Source organism: Phyllostomus discolor, chromosome 5 (genome assembly GCF_004126475.2).
Source record: "Phyllostomus discolor isolate MPI-MPIP mPhyDis1 chromosome 5, mPhyDis1.pri.v3, whole genome shotgun sequence".
Lineage (NCBI taxonomy): Eukaryota > Metazoa > Chordata > Mammalia > Chiroptera > Phyllostomidae > Phyllostomus > Phyllostomus discolor.
The window spans coordinates 31567177-31583891 of NC_040907.2; the positions used below are offsets into that span (position 1 = coordinate 31567177).

General features: G+C 48.5%; 1 protein-coding gene across 17 annotated transcripts in view; it reads left to right on the forward strand.

Annotated features, from left to right (window-relative positions):
- MAST2 (microtubule associated serine/threonine kinase 2) overlaps positions 1-16715 on the forward strand; it is a 163689-nt gene that overhangs the window by 136215 nt on the left and 10759 nt on the right. For all 17 annotated transcript variants that reach the window (XM_036026006.1, XM_036026005.1, XM_036026004.1 and 14 more), the window contains 9 exons: positions 862-940; positions 3111-3265; positions 4638-4713; positions 7180-7389; positions 11959-12060; positions 14666-14798; positions 15638-15699; positions 15952-16037; positions 16477-16685. In XM_036026006.1, coding sequence (XP_035881899.1) covers positions 862-940; positions 3111-3265; positions 4638-4713; positions 7180-7389; positions 11959-12060; positions 14666-14798; positions 15638-15699; positions 15952-16037; positions 16477-16685 — 1112 coding nt within the window. The remainder of the gene's footprint in view (positions 1-861; positions 941-3110; positions 3266-4637; positions 4714-7179; positions 7390-11958; positions 12061-14665; positions 14799-15637; positions 15700-15951; positions 16038-16476; positions 16686-16715) is intronic.

Here is a 16715-nt window from a genome sequence, read left to right on the forward strand (position 1 = left end):
AGGTTCTGTGGGTAGCAGCAAAGAAGTTTTTCTTGAACTTCAACCAGAGCAGGCTATGCGCCCAAGCTCCACAAGAAAGAACAGTTATGTTACAGCACACCCAGAGTCCAGGAAGGAATCACTTGTCCATCTTATAAAAGCTTCAAACCAGATAGCTGCTTGATCTTTCTTTTTTTATATATATATAAGGCACATACTGTGGTTCTCTATGATGAGACCGTAAGGGTGCATCATCTTAAGAGCAGCAGGAAGCCTGGCCCCAAAGCCTCATGCACAACCAAGGCTATGCCACCTCACTCCTGTTTCATAACTTACTGGCACTCCTTGGCACACATTCTCAAACACTGGTTTTGTGGGTCCCACTGGATCCTAGGTAGCCTTTGACCATCAGCCACTGATTGATTCATACTGAGACCCGGATGCTTGTCAACCCAGTGGCCTGGGGAAGACCGGAGAGCCCTTCACAAGAGGGAATAACTGCATCAGTGGCAGTTCTGTCCTTGCCGTGATGCCTTTAGCTGGTATCCTCTGTCATTGCTTCTCCAAAGTGATTGAGTTGGGAGTTTAAAGATTTTTACTCCAATATGACAGTATCACATAACAGGTGTTCTCTTCTGTCACCAGAGTAATCAAAGTCACGAACGAACTCCTTTGTAGTCAGAGAAGTCTGTCTTTGCGGTGGAAAATGCACAATAGGCCCGTGTAGGGGAGAGATGTGAAAGCATGGACTAGGCTAAGCAGTGCTGTCTTGAGATAAGAAAGTGAACCAGCTACCCAAAACAATACTGGTGGAAAGCTGGGCAGGTCCACAGCTCAGGGTGGGGTCCTGTAGAAACTGCCTAATAGTCTTCTCTCATGTAGGACCGACGGGCGGCGCTGGTCTTTGGCCTCTTTACCTTCTTCCGGCTATGGAACCAACACTCCCAGCTCTACTGTCTCAGTAAGTAGCCAAATCTGTGACTGTACCGCCTCATTCTTAGGAAATAATTCCCTACAAATTATTGTTGTCTGTCCCTACAGTGTTGCAAAATGATTCTCACCTTTTCCTCTAAAGCCAAACACAAAGAAGTTGCTTAGGGATAAGGCTGAGTGGGACAGAGGGCTGGTGGCTGTTTATAGCCATAGTCAGATCCATTCAAAAAACAAAAGTGCCATTGGAAAAAATTAGCCAGGGTGCTCTGGGCATCAGTGATTCCTAGTGGAATCAGGCAGGCTCAAGGAGGGAGTTCTGCTTTGCCAGTGAGACCGGGCAGTGGTGCTCTAAGCATGGCTCCCTTATTCTCCCGCCTTATTTCTAGGACTGCAGCTAAGAGCAGATGACCCCTTTGATGTCCCAGAGGCTTGGTATTCCCTTCTTTTCCTTTTTCACCTTTTCCTTTCAAAAAAGAACAGAAGGATGATTGTTATGTGATGTGTCTCAGCAAAAAAGCTGAGTCCTTCTGTAAAAACACAACAAATGTCCTAATTTCTACCATGCAAAAGTGACCCTAAAATGAGCCGTCCTCATTAAGCAACTCTTAATTAAAGTTAGGATGACAGGGTTGGGAAACTTTTTTGTGAAGGGCCAAACGGTAAGCATTTTAGACTTTGCCGGCCATGTAGAATCAGGCCACTGACTGGGTAACCCGTTCCCGACTCTTCCGCCGCTCTTCAGGTCTTCTCAGCTCAGCGTGTCTGTGTTCATGAATCCCAGGAAGGTAAAAGGACTGTCGTTTCCTCCCTTGACCTTGATGTTACTCTTAAATTAATCCAAAGATCTCATTGGTCTTTTGGTAGCTGTTAAGCATCTGATCTTTCCTTATTAAATACCCCTTTCCCTATAATTCTTTACTAAAACAGGTGGTTTTTTAGACCCAAGGTAGAGTCATATATATTAGATATGTATTTATTCTGCTCAATACATTTTAATAGATTCAATCCATCGCTCCAGCTTATTTTGGTGGGATATTTTACCAATTTTGTTTCATGTTAGCTGCAGTTAGGTGAGGATACTTTTTGAAATTTCTATCCAAATCAATTAAAAACTGTGGCCAAAACAGAGCCCTGTGGAGACATTTCACTGGCTGTTCACAACTTCATATATTACAGCATTCCATGAGAGAAGTATGCACTGTTAGCAAAAAAAAAATTTTTTTCTTTTTAATTTCTCACTTGGTATTGAGGCTCACATTAGCAACAAAGTTCTCTTAGTGTGGTTTTGAAGTTTTGAATACATGGATTTAGCTATTTCAACCCAGATCCTGTATCAGTGGGTGAACAGAAGTTGGGCCAGTGGTGTTAGGCTTGTCTGGTCTCTTAGCCAGCCTTGTCAGGTGAGGGGAGGGTTCGCTGATCCCGGCTGCTGCAGCCGTGGCTGCACCTATGGAATGCCTAGAGCCACACTGCTTGCTTCTCTCAGTAGTCTGTTGTGATTGGCAGTGGGCTCTTGTCTAGAATCTCAGTCGCTGGGCAATGTTTAGAATTCTTCATTGTTTTCAGGTCAGGTCTGATCTTTTAGAAATCTAAAAGTAATCTAGATCTAAAGTCATTTTCTCCCCTGCTGGATTTTGTTGCCTAGATTTTGTTCCCCAGAGTCTGGGAACAACCTGCATAGCCTCAGCAAAGCCTCCTGTCCTCTGGATAACGGCCGAAATGAAACATTGCTGGACCATCCTGAGGGCTCTCCCAGGGTTGTGGAAGGGAAAATCATTAGGGGACAGCATTTGTAGGCTGGGCATACCAATCTCCTAAGCCAGAAAGCATGATTTATCAAATACTTGCCATCCCATTAGCCAAAAGCTTCAGTGAGGGCCAAGGCTCCATGCAGAAGAACCTAAAGAAGCTTTCTGGGTAGTGCTCTCACATCACATGACCTTCTGGGTCCCATTCTCTCCCAGGCCTGTGAAGGACTCTAGTGTCTTGGCTTTCTGAGGTCTGGGGGCCTGCAGGGTAGAGATGAACAGGATCGTGCACAGTGGAGGCTAACGGGAGCCATGGAAAGAATGCCTACTTTGGGTTGGCTCTGGGTTCACATCGACTGGGACGGCCCTGACCTTTTTCAGTTCTTCTTCATTCCTGGACTGTCCTAAAGACGTGCCTTTAATGCTGTTTTTAAACGTTTTCCCCTCTAGTCATCATGCTCCTCGCAGGAGAAGCTACACCAGTTGCCCTTCCAGCCCACAGCTGATGAGCTGCACTTTTTGACAAAGCATTTCAGCACAGAGAGTGTGCCAGATGAGGAGGGACGGCAGTCCCCAGCCATGCGACCCCGCTCCCGCAGCCTCAGGTAAGGGGTGCTCTCTGCTCAGTGAGCCCCAGGACCTGTGGGGCTCAGCTTGTGTGCACAGCACAGGAGTCAGCAAACTTATTTTATAAAGGGCAAGATAGTAAATAATTTACGTTTTGCAGGCAATACCATATCTATGACAACTATTTAATTCTGCCGTTGTAGGGTGAAAGCATCCTCAGACATTATGTAAATTTGATGTACAGATATAGGCAATGGGACAGAATTAGTGTTTGGGCCATAGTTTGTCAACCCCTGGTATAGCACATTGGCGCAGCTTGAAGTGAAGTGAAGCTCAAGATTTTTTGGTTTTGGGTACAGCTCAATCACCTCCCCAAGAGATACCTGACAAAGGTGTCGAGTGGTCCCCCTCTTTCTCCCTTTGAAAGTGGTTAGCAGTAGAAATGCACTGTAGAGTCCATTCAGTAACAGGAGAATAGTGGTGTCTATTCTGATGGTTACCTGGCTGCAGATCTCAAAGGCCCATGGTGTATGAACAAGGCCAGCTAAGAAAGTTGCTGCTGAAGACTCATGTGGCTGACTCGAGAAAGAAGGCATTTCACAAGGAGATTTACATGCTCATCTGACTCTGTCTCATTTTCCTAAATAATTTGGGCTCATCTAACCACACCTGAGCAGTTTTTTTATCTGTGAACTCCTCCTAGATTACTAATTGGCTCTTCTCTTTGGTATTAGCTGGTAAAGCTATGCCAAAATTCCAGGTGAAGGAAGGGGGTGTAAATTAAAATGAGCATGGCTTTAAAAAAATATTGAATTTATTGGGCTGACACTGTTTAATAAAATTATATAGGCTTCTGGTATGCAATTCTATAATACATCATCTGTTTGTGCCCCATCTGTCGGGGCCTCATTTGTGCCCCAGGTCAGAGCCTGAGTTAGCCCATTGCCTGCAGCTTGTTTGGAAAAATATACAGGTATATACTGTCTTTCTCTGGTGTTTTGGTGGTGGTTTGATTTTATGTGATGCCTAAAACATGCCGAGTATACCTGACTCCACTGGCCAAAGTGAAGAAGACCCCAAGAGGCCTGTTCCCAGGGAGGTCACCCTAGAAACCAGTAGGCTCAGGACTGGCCTCCTGCACCGTAGGCCTTCTCAGGCCCTGGCAGAGAGGTCTCTTAAGGGCCAGGCTTCTTACGGGAAGGTAGCCCTGCTGCAGATGCCATCATTTTGAGCCAAGGGTGTGCTAGCAGCTCACTCAGGAATAAGGAAGGCACTAGACCTCAGCAGTCATTAAGGTGGGAGCGTGTGGGTGCTGTGGACAGTGGGAGGGCAGGGGTTCTGGGAATGGCCATCTTTTTTCTCCAAAGTTCCATGGCACCAAAGTAACACAATTGTTTCTTTCTTATTTAGTCCTGGACGGTCCCCAGTTTCCTTTGACAGTGAAATAATAATGATGAATCATGTATACAAAGAAAGATTCCCCAAGGTAAGATCCATTTTAAAGGAGATTGGTAATGCCTCTGAGGATGGCGGCCTACCGTCAGCCCCAGCGGGGAGACTGGGGTGAGGGGATGGGGTGCTGTCTCCAGAGGTAATCAAGAAGAAGAGCAGAAGGCACCAGAGGAGGAGGAGGATGCAGGCACAAGGGCTTCCAGACTGTTGGGGAAGAGGAAGGCACAGAGGGCTGTGAGTTTAGGGATTGTACTTATAGGGCCTCTATTTCTTCACTCCTTGGAGAGCGAGCTATCTGGAAGGGAATGTCAGGAAGGAATCCACTATGTATTAGTGGGAAAGAAAGAACTGGAGACCTTGTTTCTCACTAAGCGCAACAGGACCTATGAGTCAGGGTTCCCCCAGAATGGGGTTTGCCCTCCAAGAGCACCTTCGTTGGTGCAGATTTCATGAGCAGCACCTCCTTGCTGGGCACAAAACAGTGCACAGACAGATGTGCTGGGCTGGTGGGAAGCTGGCCGGAAAGAGCAGTCGTGTGGGCAACGGGTCTCAGGGCTGCTTACTCACAGCTGGGTCTGTGTTTTCAAGCAGGAAGATACTAAAGGAGGAAAGTAGGATACAATCCTGAGATAACTGAGAAATGATCTTCACAACTCTACAGTTTGGCCACAAACCTCCCTGTCTGTGGAGCCAGGACCTTGCTTCCCACTTGTGTTTCTTTTTGAACACCGCATGCCTGTCACTCTGACCTGGCCTTCTAGGGATGGGCCCTGTTTCTGCTGAAGACGGCCAGCTCTGTCCGATGGAGAGCCAGGGCACTGGCGTGGGCTCCCCATCCATGACAGCAGGGAGCAGGAGTCCTCAGCCTCCTGCATCCCCTGTTCAGACCTTCTTGGGTCTACCTGTTAGTCTGTATCTAGAGTCTGCCATGGGTGGTTCCCTGCCTCTCCAGAGAGTGTCCATTTTCTAGACTCGGGTACAGCCTCCTGGACACACATGGGTGGCCGAGGGCGAAGGTGTGAAACCTTTGTGCTTTCCCTCTTGACACACATAGTGAAGCAGAGCAGTAAGAAGAGCACAGGTTCTGGAACCAGACTCACTGGATTCAAATCTGCTTTTACCATTTACTGGCTGTATGACGCTGTATAGAGTATTTAACTTCTCTGAGCTTTACTTGCCTCGCCTGTGATTTGGGATAATAAGAGTATCTGTCTCATGGAAGTTTGTGAAGATTGACGAACATTAAGCTTTCCTAACTGTGCCCAGGACATAGTGAGCACTCAGTAAGTAGTAGCTAGTGTTTCTCTGCTGCCCCATGCCCTGTGGTCTGTGCCGGCTAGCATGAAGAATAAGAGTGAGGAAGAGGGGCAAAAGGAAATCACTTTGTTATGCTCGTTCCTTTATAAAGAAGTTTGGGGGTGTGTAGTGTTTAGAAATGCATCTCACATGTTTCCTCCTCCTCATGCATTTGGTGTTGTGTTGCCACTCTAGCATCGCACATTTGTGTTTCGTGTGCACGTCTCCAAGTCACTCGTGTAAGAGGGACTGTTTCATTAGAGACAATGTGTTAGAATTCTTTCCCGTTTCCTCTCCCCTCCCCTACTCCTCTCCTGCTCCCTCTCCCCATCCCTCCACATGCATCCCATATATATGTGTATATATGTGTGTGGTATATGTGCTTACATATGTATATGTGTGTTTACACACACACACCCCTAAACACTTACTGGAAATCAGAAATCACCATCTGGTGGCAAAGGAAAAAAGACCAAGACCTAGATAGGCAGCTAGGAACGTGTTAACTGATGTCTGTTTGTCATTTTGACGTGACTGTGCAGTTAGCACCCCAGGAGGCCTCTGAGCCAGACTCCCATTCTGCTCTGCTGGGAATCCGGACCCATGAGTGGGCAGGTCCACACATTCAGTTAGCGTTCTCTGAACATCTGCTTGGCTCAGTTGGGTCCTCAGGTCAAGTGATAAATCAAACCTTCTCTGACTTGAAGTTCCCAGTTCAGAAGGTTTGGAAGCTGTCGGTGTCCATTCACTAAGTTTACACAGCTGAGAGGGCCAGTGGAAGCACAGAGGAAAGAAAACCCTGGTTTGCCTGAAGGAATCAGAAACTTTCCCAGAGGAGAGATGATGCTTGAAATGAGATTAGCAGGAGTCATAGGAGTTTGGGGGAGAAAGCTAAACATGGGGCAGCATTAACGGAAAGAGGCATGAGAACGACAAACACTTCAGTGTCCTGAGAGCGGAAGAGCACGCCCACCCAGCCTGGGGGGGCGCAGACAAGGCCAGGTGAGAGAGGGCCTCAATTACAGTGTCTGAGTTGACGTGAAGGTGACCCCCGCAGGTCTCCAGTCATCAGGTGCACCAAACAGAACATCGGGAAGCCAGGACTACAGAGCCCACCCTTAGCCTGTTACTGGGTCCTTCAGGCTTGGCTCCAGCTGAACTAGAACTAGAAGGGAAGTGTCACTTTTCCTATTTTTATTCCCAGGCCACAGCACAAATGGAAGAGCGCCTAGCAGAGTTCATTTCCTCCAACGCTCCAGACAGCGTGTTGCCCTTGGCAGATGGAGCCCTGAGCTTTATTCATCATCAAGTGATAGAGATGGCCCGAGACTGCCTGAATAAATCTCGGAGTGGCCTCATTACATCGCAGTACTTCTACGAACTTCAAGAGAGTTTAGAGAAACTTCTGCAAGATGTGAGTGTCCTTGTACTGGAACTCTGGTGAATTAGCCATGTGGTAGTGGATTAGTAGTCCCAAACCAAGATTAAGGCATTAATGGTGTTCCCAGTCTTTTCAGCCTGCTTGCCACCTCCCTGCTGGTGCTCAGGGCCCACCCCGAAGTGTGGTGCTGATGAACTTAGGTTCCTCTTCAGTCCCCTCCATCACTGAGGAAACCTGCTTGGTATCAGAACTCCTTTCTTCTTGTAATTCCAGTTACTCTGCCCAAGATACCAACTTGGTAGTACTCATACATATTTGACTAGGAGATTTGTAACTCAAGCCATGCAGTGGCCCTCGTTGCTGTGGGCAGCTCTCTTCTAGTAGAAATACTGGTGTAAGCACAGCCTTCAAACTGTTTCTCCTGAGCCAAGGGGAGCAGGCCCAAGGCTTGCACAATGGGCTTATCTGTTTGCTGACATTCTACTTGCGTGGTAGGAAGTTCTTTAATGGGGACTTAAGTGTTGAGAGACCTGCCTCCCCAGTGTGAACAGTCTCTGAGAGGCTGAAGGTGAAGTAATCCAGAGGTGGTGGACACCAGGCAGACGGTGAGTTCCTAACCGCTGCTCCACGCTCGGGCACTCGCTGTCCTGTCGGCCTCTCCGTGAAGGCGGGCAGATGCCTTCCCGCTGAGATCGCAGTTCTCCCCTGTTTCAGCGTTAGTATAGTTCCGGGGAGAGGAGATGTGCCTGTGCCCTCGGGGCTCTTCCTGTCACTAGAGTATTTCCCAGTCCAGACCCCTATTACTTCCAGACCCATGACCTTGCTCCGGTGTAGCACCAACGGAGCTGAGAACCGAGTGATAATGATCAAACGGGACTTCAGTGTATCAGTCTAGAAATTAGGATTAGGGAGTTTTTTTAATGTAGGAAATAGTTGAATCTAGAGAAAGGATGTCTAAAGAGGATCATAATTATCACTGTCAAATATTGGAAGATTTCTCACATATAACAGATAGCAGCTCTGTCCCCTAAAAGGTGCACTAGCCCACTGAGCAAGAGTTATAGAGAGGAAGTTTTCATTTAATAGATGAGAAAGTACTTCTTTCTATGAAAATATTTTTTCTGATTTCAAAAGAATACTTAAATTTAAACCAATGAAAATTATTGGCAGCTATTTGTTTCTGTTCAAAAATACCTGTCTAACAGTTCCTGTAGTGGGTAGGAATTGTGAATTTGCAGTATCAATTAAAGGATCAACACTGTGTCTGCCAAGGTTCCTTGCCCATCTAAGGTCGATCTGAAATGCTATAGCCAGAGCGCTGCCCAAAACCTTCAGGCATTTTCCCAGACTCATTGCCCCTAGGGGCTGGGTTTTGGGTGCAATTGGAAGAGCGCTGAAAATGGAGCTGGTGTATCCTCTGTTCCCTGCTTAGCTGGACCCCGGGAATGCAGAAAAAGTTCTCTGCAAGTTCTAGCTGGTGACTAGGGTTACAGAGCTATCAACACATACTTACAGCAAAAATAACAGCTATCATTTATTAAATGTACTGTGTGCCAGCCACTGCACTGAATGCTGCGTGGAATTATCTCACTTGTGTTTATTATAGTAAGTGTGATTGACAGCTCTGATTAGACATCAGTTCCGAGCACAGAGGAGGATGTGGTGGTGCTACACGGAGAGTTCAGGAAAAGCCAAGTCTTGAGGAGTGAGTAGGGGTTTACTAGATGGAGGAAATGGTGTAAACAGCCTCTCAGAGGGATAAAGGACCTTAGTGCAGTCCAGGGACTACAGATAAAGTAGTTTGGCGTGGCTGGAGTGAAGGATACTTGCAGGGCAAGGTTGTGGATGAATGTGAGGCGTCAGGCATGGGGTGGGGAGGCAGCAAAAGTTGAAGGGCCTTGTGAGAAGCTTAGAGTTTAACAGGAAGGCCATGGGGAATTACTGAATGGATTTAAATTGAAATGGCATGATAAGATTTAGACTGAAAATAATAAAATTACTGCCATTTATAGAACACTTTATGCATGCTAGATACTACATCATCTCGTTTAATTTTAATTTATCCAACTTAATCTTTAAACAATACTGTAAAGAAAATACTGTTCCCTAAATCTACGGATGAGGAGATTGAAGCTTTAAGGGTCTATGTCAGCCCAAGAAAACACATTTCTTAAGTAGCAGAGCCAGACCCCCACACCAGATTTGGCTTATTTCAGAGCTTAAGATCATACATTTTCAAACACTTGGTCAACAAACATTGACTAACATCTGCTACCTAGGAGGCACTATGCCAGGCTTAGCATGTGAGGGAAGATAAGAAAGAAGACCCAGTGTCTCTATTCACAAGGCCCTGCAGTGTAGCTGCAGGGACACAACTAATTATAGACCACGCGATGGTACCGTGTGGTGTAAGCAAACAGCCGGGGGAACATAGAAAAGGGAGCAGTTAGTTCTTGTTTTTCTTGTGTGTGGGGGCGGGGGAGGGGGTTAGGGGAGAGGGACTTTGATGAGGCTTCCCAGAGTTGATGTTTGGGATAAGTCTTAAAGGAATAAACAAGATTTCACCAAGTGCCCAGCCTCTCTTTTCATTTCATAGCCATTTTTTTTTTCCACATGGTCCTCATTTGCTATTTCTTTCCTTGCAACCTTTCCACTGCTCAATCTTCTACCTTCTACATTCCCCTCTCACCATTCCATTAAAACTGTTTCAGGCAGAAGTCACTAAGGAATAGACTGGCCAATTTCCATATCCTGTCACCTTTTAGTCCCTACCTTTCTTCACTTCTCTGCAGAACTTTACACAATGAACACTTCTCCTTAATCTTCTCGCCCCACGCCCTGCAGTTGTCATGACACTGTTCTCTCCAGTCTTGTGTTCTTGCTGCCCCTCCACAAGTTCCTTCTCTACCCGTCTGTTGAATGCTTTCATCCCACAGATCCCCATCCTGAGCACCCCCTCTCTGCCTTTTCTTCACATTCTCCCACCGCATGTGGAGAACTCCCATGTGTGACTGCTCTCCTCCCTCTTCTCCTGAGCTCCAGATCCCTGTTCCCAGCTGCTTATTGGACTCCTCCACTTTGCCTTTCCAGATCAGTTAGCATTCTTCAGTTATCAGTAATAGAAAGCCAACTCAGTGTAGCTCAAGCAGGAAAAGGAAACTAACAATAAAAGGGGTGGGTCTTGGAGAACTAAAGACAAAAATGAGCCAGGCCTTATGAAGGGACCAGCACTAGCAATCAGAACCTCTGAAAGCCCAAAAAGCATTCGGCCCCCTCTCTCGGCTCTGTTTTTCTCGGTGCTTCTGCTTCTCTGTCTCTGCGGTGGATATGGCCGTCCCTTTTCACCCAAGGGTAGGTGATATAGTCTGCCACACTAATAACAACAGTTGCCTTTCCATCCGTTTTTAATCCCTGGGAAAGTAGTCCACGCTGGACAGCTGTTGGAGGTGGGGGAACGGTGATACCATACAAACGTGGCTCTTAGAAGGGAGAGCAGTTCCCGTAGGAAAGAGGAAGGATTCTAGGCTGAGCAAAAGCCCGAGAAAGTGCCGTGAGCTCTGCAAGACCGAAAGTTTCTTTTTTCGCCTACCTACTTTTTCTCCAAAACCAAATGTACTATGTTCTCTACCTATCCTCACCTAAACTGCTTATCTTCTTCTAGTTCCTATTTGGTTTATGGGTTTGCTGAAATCCCCATAAAATTGTAGTTGCAGTTACCTTCTGCTCCTGCTCATCCGCCCCTGAAGTGGTAGACAGAATGGCCCCACTCTGTCCATTTCTCTCCATTCTTACCAGCTGGATTTGTGCCTTTTTCATCTGCATTATTGAAACTGAACAAAGTGGGTGCAGCTGCCTGTGGCAGCAAAAACCAAACTTGTGAGACAGGTTCTGGTGCAGAAGGAAAGAGGTTTATTCAGATGCCAGCCTGGGAGAATGGTGGGCTCCCGTCTCAAAGACCATCCCCCTTCCTGCTCAAGCCCATGGTTCTTACAAGGATAGGGAGGGAGGGCTTTCTTCCTCTATCCAATCATCCCACTAGCTTTTGGTGTATTCAGGCCTTATCTATTCATCTCTCTAGCTCTTGGTGCTGTCAGCACGAGAACCTCCCCATCCCATCCTGGCCAGTGGGGGAGACTCCTCAGCGCCCTCTATCTACAGTAACATTATTGCAATAGGCTGTTAATGGGTTTTCCGGCTCTCAGGCTTGCCCTCTTTAGTGCATCATCTACACTCCAGCTGGAGTGGTCTTTCTAAAACACCTATCTGGTCACTTGACTCTCCTGCTTGGAAGTCTTTCTATTCCTGTCTGTCTGGGGTGGAAACTAAACACTCAGGTTTCACTAAGTGTTGCCCCTTAAGCTGATGTCTGGAGGAGCAGGTAAAGCAATGTGTCTCTGTGACATTCCTTGGTGTCATGTAGGGTTCTAAAACTCCCATGGTTCCCAGTGAGCAGCCCTATGGTTTTCTTGGAGTTCTTGGCTTTGCAAAGCTCTCCACACTACCAAAGTGTTTCCTTCTGTAGTGCAGCTTCATCCAGCCCTGTCCCACTTAGCTCAGCCACACTGGGCCAACGGATTGCCTAAGGGGCCTTTGTCTTTATAGGCTCATGAGCGCTCAGAGAGTTCAGAGGTGGCGTTTGTGATGCAGCTGGTGAAAAAACTGATGATTGTCATTGCCCGCCCGGCTCGTCTTCTGGAATGCCTGGTGAGTGAGTGGACTTTGCCAGGTTGTGGGGAGTGGCTGGGAGAGGTGGGAGTGGGGCTGTGGAGGAAGTATCCTGCCGACGGCACCCACTGCCACTTGTGCCACTGAAGTCCTTATTTAACTACGATATGCAAGCATTGGGGGACCCAACAAGTTCTTGTGAGAAAACTGGGTGGTCCTGAGGGCTCTCTGCAGGGAGAGATATTGGTCCATTAGTCAGGCCCATCCCATACTGAGCAGGTCCCTGGGTCAGTGGGGGCCTTCGGGGTGAGGAGCAAGGCCGGTTTTGTTTGCACACTTTGAGTCCTTCATTTAATCATTCAGCAACGTTTTACTGAGTGCCTTGGTGCTAGACACTGGAGAAACAGACGTAAGTATAGTTGAGTCCCTGATCCTAAGATGCTTCCTCTGTAGGGGAGTTGGACTTAGTTTTTTAGTGCCTTAGGTATAAGACCTGGAGACATATAAATAATAGTTGTGATACTGCAGGAAGTGTTGCAAGGGAGGTAAGCACGAGGTGCAGTGGGGACATGGGGACAAAGTGCTTCAGTCCAACTTGGGACGGGTGGTCAGTGAAAGCTCCCTGGGGGCGTGAAGCTTATTTAGCAACTTGAAGGTAACTGCATTTGTCGGGTAAGGGGCATGGAGCACAGCACAGGCCGGGCTTGAAGAATTGGTGAGGGCTGACCCCGGAAGACAGTCCTTGACAAGCTCATGGAAAGTGCTGGGTGCCCGGCTCAGGAGTTTGCATTTATCCTTCAGGACAGGGGTGTCAGACTCATTTTCACCGGGGGCCACATCAGCCTCACAGTTGCCTTCAAAAGGCCGAACATAATTTCAACTCCTTAACAGTTAAGAAGTAGTGACATTTATACAGTCCTAGACTTATTCCGGCTTTTTGAAGGCAACTGCAAGGCTGGTGTGGCCCTTGGTGAAAATGAGTTTGACACCCCTGCTTACCAGATAGGTAAGAAAGTGACAGATTTTCTTTTTTAAGCTGTTTGTTTGTTTAGAGAGAAGGGGGACAGGAGGGAGACAGAAAGGGAGAGAAACAATGTGCAAGAGAGACATGGATTGGTTGCCTCTTGCACACCCCCAACTGGGGACCTGGCCCGCAATGCAGGCATGTGTCCTGACTGGGAATTGAACCAGCAGCCTTTCAGTTTGCAGGATGGTGCCCAAACCATTGATCCACACCCCACACCAGTAGGGCCAGATTTACTTTTTTAAACCACATTTATAGAGGTGTAATTTACATACAGTAGAACATACCCCTTTTGAATGTGCAGTTACTGTGTTTTTAACATGTATAATCACGGCCACACTTGAGAGTGAGCGTTGCTTTCACCTCAGAGAGCCCTCGTTCCCCATTGCAGCCAGGCCCCTTCCCCTCCCCTTCCTGGGCACCTCTCACCTGCTCTGTCTCACTGGGGGTAAGTTTGTCTTCGTGCAGTTTCACACACAAAAACCATATGGTATGTTCTAACTGCTTTCACTCAGTATAATTCTTTTGAGATTCATACATGTGGTTTTATGTGTTAGTAATTGGTTCCTATTTATTTCCGAGTAACATTCCATCAGATTTACCCCTAAGAAAGATTACTGTGACCGCAACCTGGATGGTGAATTAGAAGAGAGGGCAAGATGGTCCACAGAAATCAGTGCAGAGCCACAAAGCAACTCGTGCAAGGGACAGAAGTGGCCTGAACTAGGACAGTGATGGGAGCACGGAGAAGGGGATTTATGAGGGAGACATTCTGACCACGGGGGCTAAGGAAGAATATAAACAGAAGGACTTCCAGGTCTGGTTCACATCGTGTCCAGATAGGTAATGGAATAGCTCTCTGAAATTGTGAAGCCTGGAGTGAAGAAGCAGTGGAGGCCGGGTTGTGGTGACGTAGAAGGCCTCTCAAGAACACGTAGTCTGTGGTTAAACGTGCTCAGGGTCAGGCCTGCTTTTGAATGCTGGTTTTGTGTTTCTTCCTACCTCTATGACCATGGACAAGTCAGTGCATCTCTGTGAGCATTCATTTCTTCACTGAGGTCACAGAAGTGCTATCAGAGTTTGGCCCCAAATGTGGCACTTCCTGGGCAGTCAGTACATGGGACCCCCATTGTACATGCTCCATACTGACAAGGACTGCTGTGCTCTGATGCCGTGGCTCTCCAGCTCCCAGTACACAGGAGGTGCTCAGTAAATACCTGAAGGCATGCGTGCACCACCGGGCTGCGAGTCACAGCGGAGAGTGTGCCAGGGCTGCTCCCGTGGACTGCGTGTGTAAACATGCCTGACAGTGCCATCTGGCTGGTGGAAGGCCTTGGACCAGAGGAATAGGCTGAGCTTTTTTGAAATCAACAGGTTCTTATTGCTGGGAGACAGCTTATACTCGGGATGTCCAGTCTGAAAGTGTCCCTGTAAGACAGCTTTGTCCCCATGCTCATGACCCCTGAATCACGATGTTTCTAGGTGTTCAGGGGGAGAGGTGTCCCATCACAAAGGGAGAGTCTTGTCCATCCCGTGCTGGGTGTATGGCATAAAATCAGGGAGGCTAATACCCTCCTCTTGGGGATCTCACTACTGACTACCTTTCTCCCCCCGGTACAGGAGTTTGACCCTGAAGAGTTCTACCACCTGTTAGAAGCAGCTGAGGGCCACGCCAAAGTGGGACAAGGGATTAAATGTGACATTCCCCGCTACATCATTAGCCAGCTGGGCCTCACACGGGATCCCCTTGAGGGTGAGCATGCTGCCCGCTGGCTGCAGAGGAGCCCCACAGCCAACACGCTCTAACAGCAGGGGAAGCACTTGGAGAAGAGGCTCAGATTGGACCTGGACCTGGCACAGCCTCGGGCCTCAGGGTGATAGGAGGAACCCTGTGTTCTCTGTCATAAAACAGCCCCCCCTCCCCCTTCAAAATTGTTCCTATCAGCCTGGCATAGCCCAGCCTGGACTGTCTGGGGCTCAGCTGGACTGCATTTAGAGCCAAAGGTCAAAGGTGGTTAACAACAGAAGGACCACAGTCACATTTTTAAAAATGCTCACCTCCTCTGCATGCCCACCTCTCCTGCTGGCACCTTACAAGTCCTTCTGTGTCTCTGGGGCGGCCCCAACTCAGGGTTTCAGAAGATGGTCTCCATTCTCCAGGCCTTCACACTGAGCCCCTACATGAACTGTGGGCTCCGCATCCCTGGTCCCTGCTCTGTCGTCATCCGGCCTTCCCCGCTTCCTGGCCACATCCAGCAAAGCTGAGTCTTGGCCAGCAGGATGGGGACCGAGAGCCCAGTTTCAGGCCCTGTTTTCCAGCAGTTGTCCCAAGTTTGGGGGAAGCTGTATAGAATTTGCCAGGCCTTGTAATGGGTCTGGACCTCAAGAAGTAGGAGTGGCCATGTAATCAGCAAGCAAGTTCAAAAGCTGTGACCACACTGAGGAGGGGCACAGGGCCAGATCTGCATCCCGGTCTGCTGCAGAAAGCACTAATACTTGCCCTGCGCACACCTGTCGTGTGATGTGAGTGGACTGCTGAGGTGCCTGACAGTGCCACGCACATCTTTCTCTGTGTCCTTGCTTTGTTTCTAGAAATGGCCCAGTTGAGCAGCTATGACAGTCCTGATACCCCGGAGACGGATGATTCGGTTGAGGTGAAGATCCTCTGCTCCCACCCCAATCCTGGAGCCTGGGCCCTGTGAAGCAAAGGGCCCTGCGTTCTCTGGAATAGAACGCCTGAAGGAAGGGGGTGGGGGACATGCCTGAGCAGTCATTCAGCTCCAGAGGGGCCTGGGCGGGAGGCCGCGGCAGGGCCAAGAGCTGAGCTGATGCTGGGGCCACAGCTTCCCTAAGCACAGGGGCCCTGAGAAGCATGCCTGCCTCTTGCCTTTTCCCTCATCTTTCAGGGCCGAGGGGCATCTCGGACATCTAAAAAGACACCCTGTGAAGAGGACTTTGAAACCATTAAGCTCATCAGCAATGGCGCCTATGGGTAAAGGCAGGGGTCAGGGTATGGGCGGGACTGGAGCTAAGTCAGCCCTTGGGCTCTTCCTTCTAGAAGTATATGATGCCTAATCCTCCAGGCAGTAGATGCCTCCGGATGGGCCCTCTCTTTCCCCAAAGCCTCCTGGAGGGGCAAGAGTTCAGTTTCCTCCAGTACCTGAGCACCGTTCCTCTCCCAGGCGACCCTCGCTCTTCTTGGTAGCACACCTCTCACTGAGCTCTGGGGAAGGGTTGAGCTGTGTCCTCGAGACTTGGTATATCAGGAAATTGAAGAGCTCTGTGGGCAGGGGCCCAGATCCTTCTTATTGATGAGCATAGCTCTGCTCCTTTGTTAGAGGCAGGAGTTTGGCCACCCCAGTGCTGGGTGGTGGAGAGCACAGCCCAGGCTCTGAGGGTCCATGAAGGACTGAATGGGCTGCGTTTCCCAGGGCCGTGTTTCTGGTGCGGCACAAGTCCGCCCGGCAGCGCTTCGCCATGAAGAAGATCAACAAGCAGAACCTGATCTTGCGGAACCAGATCCAGCAGGCCTTTGTGGAGCGAGACATCCTGACTTTTGCCGAGAACCCCTTTGTGGTCAGCATGTTCTGCTCCTTTGAGACCAAGCGCCACCTCTGCATGGTGATGGAGTATGTTGAAGGTACTCGGAGAAAGGCGGCCTGGCGTGGAC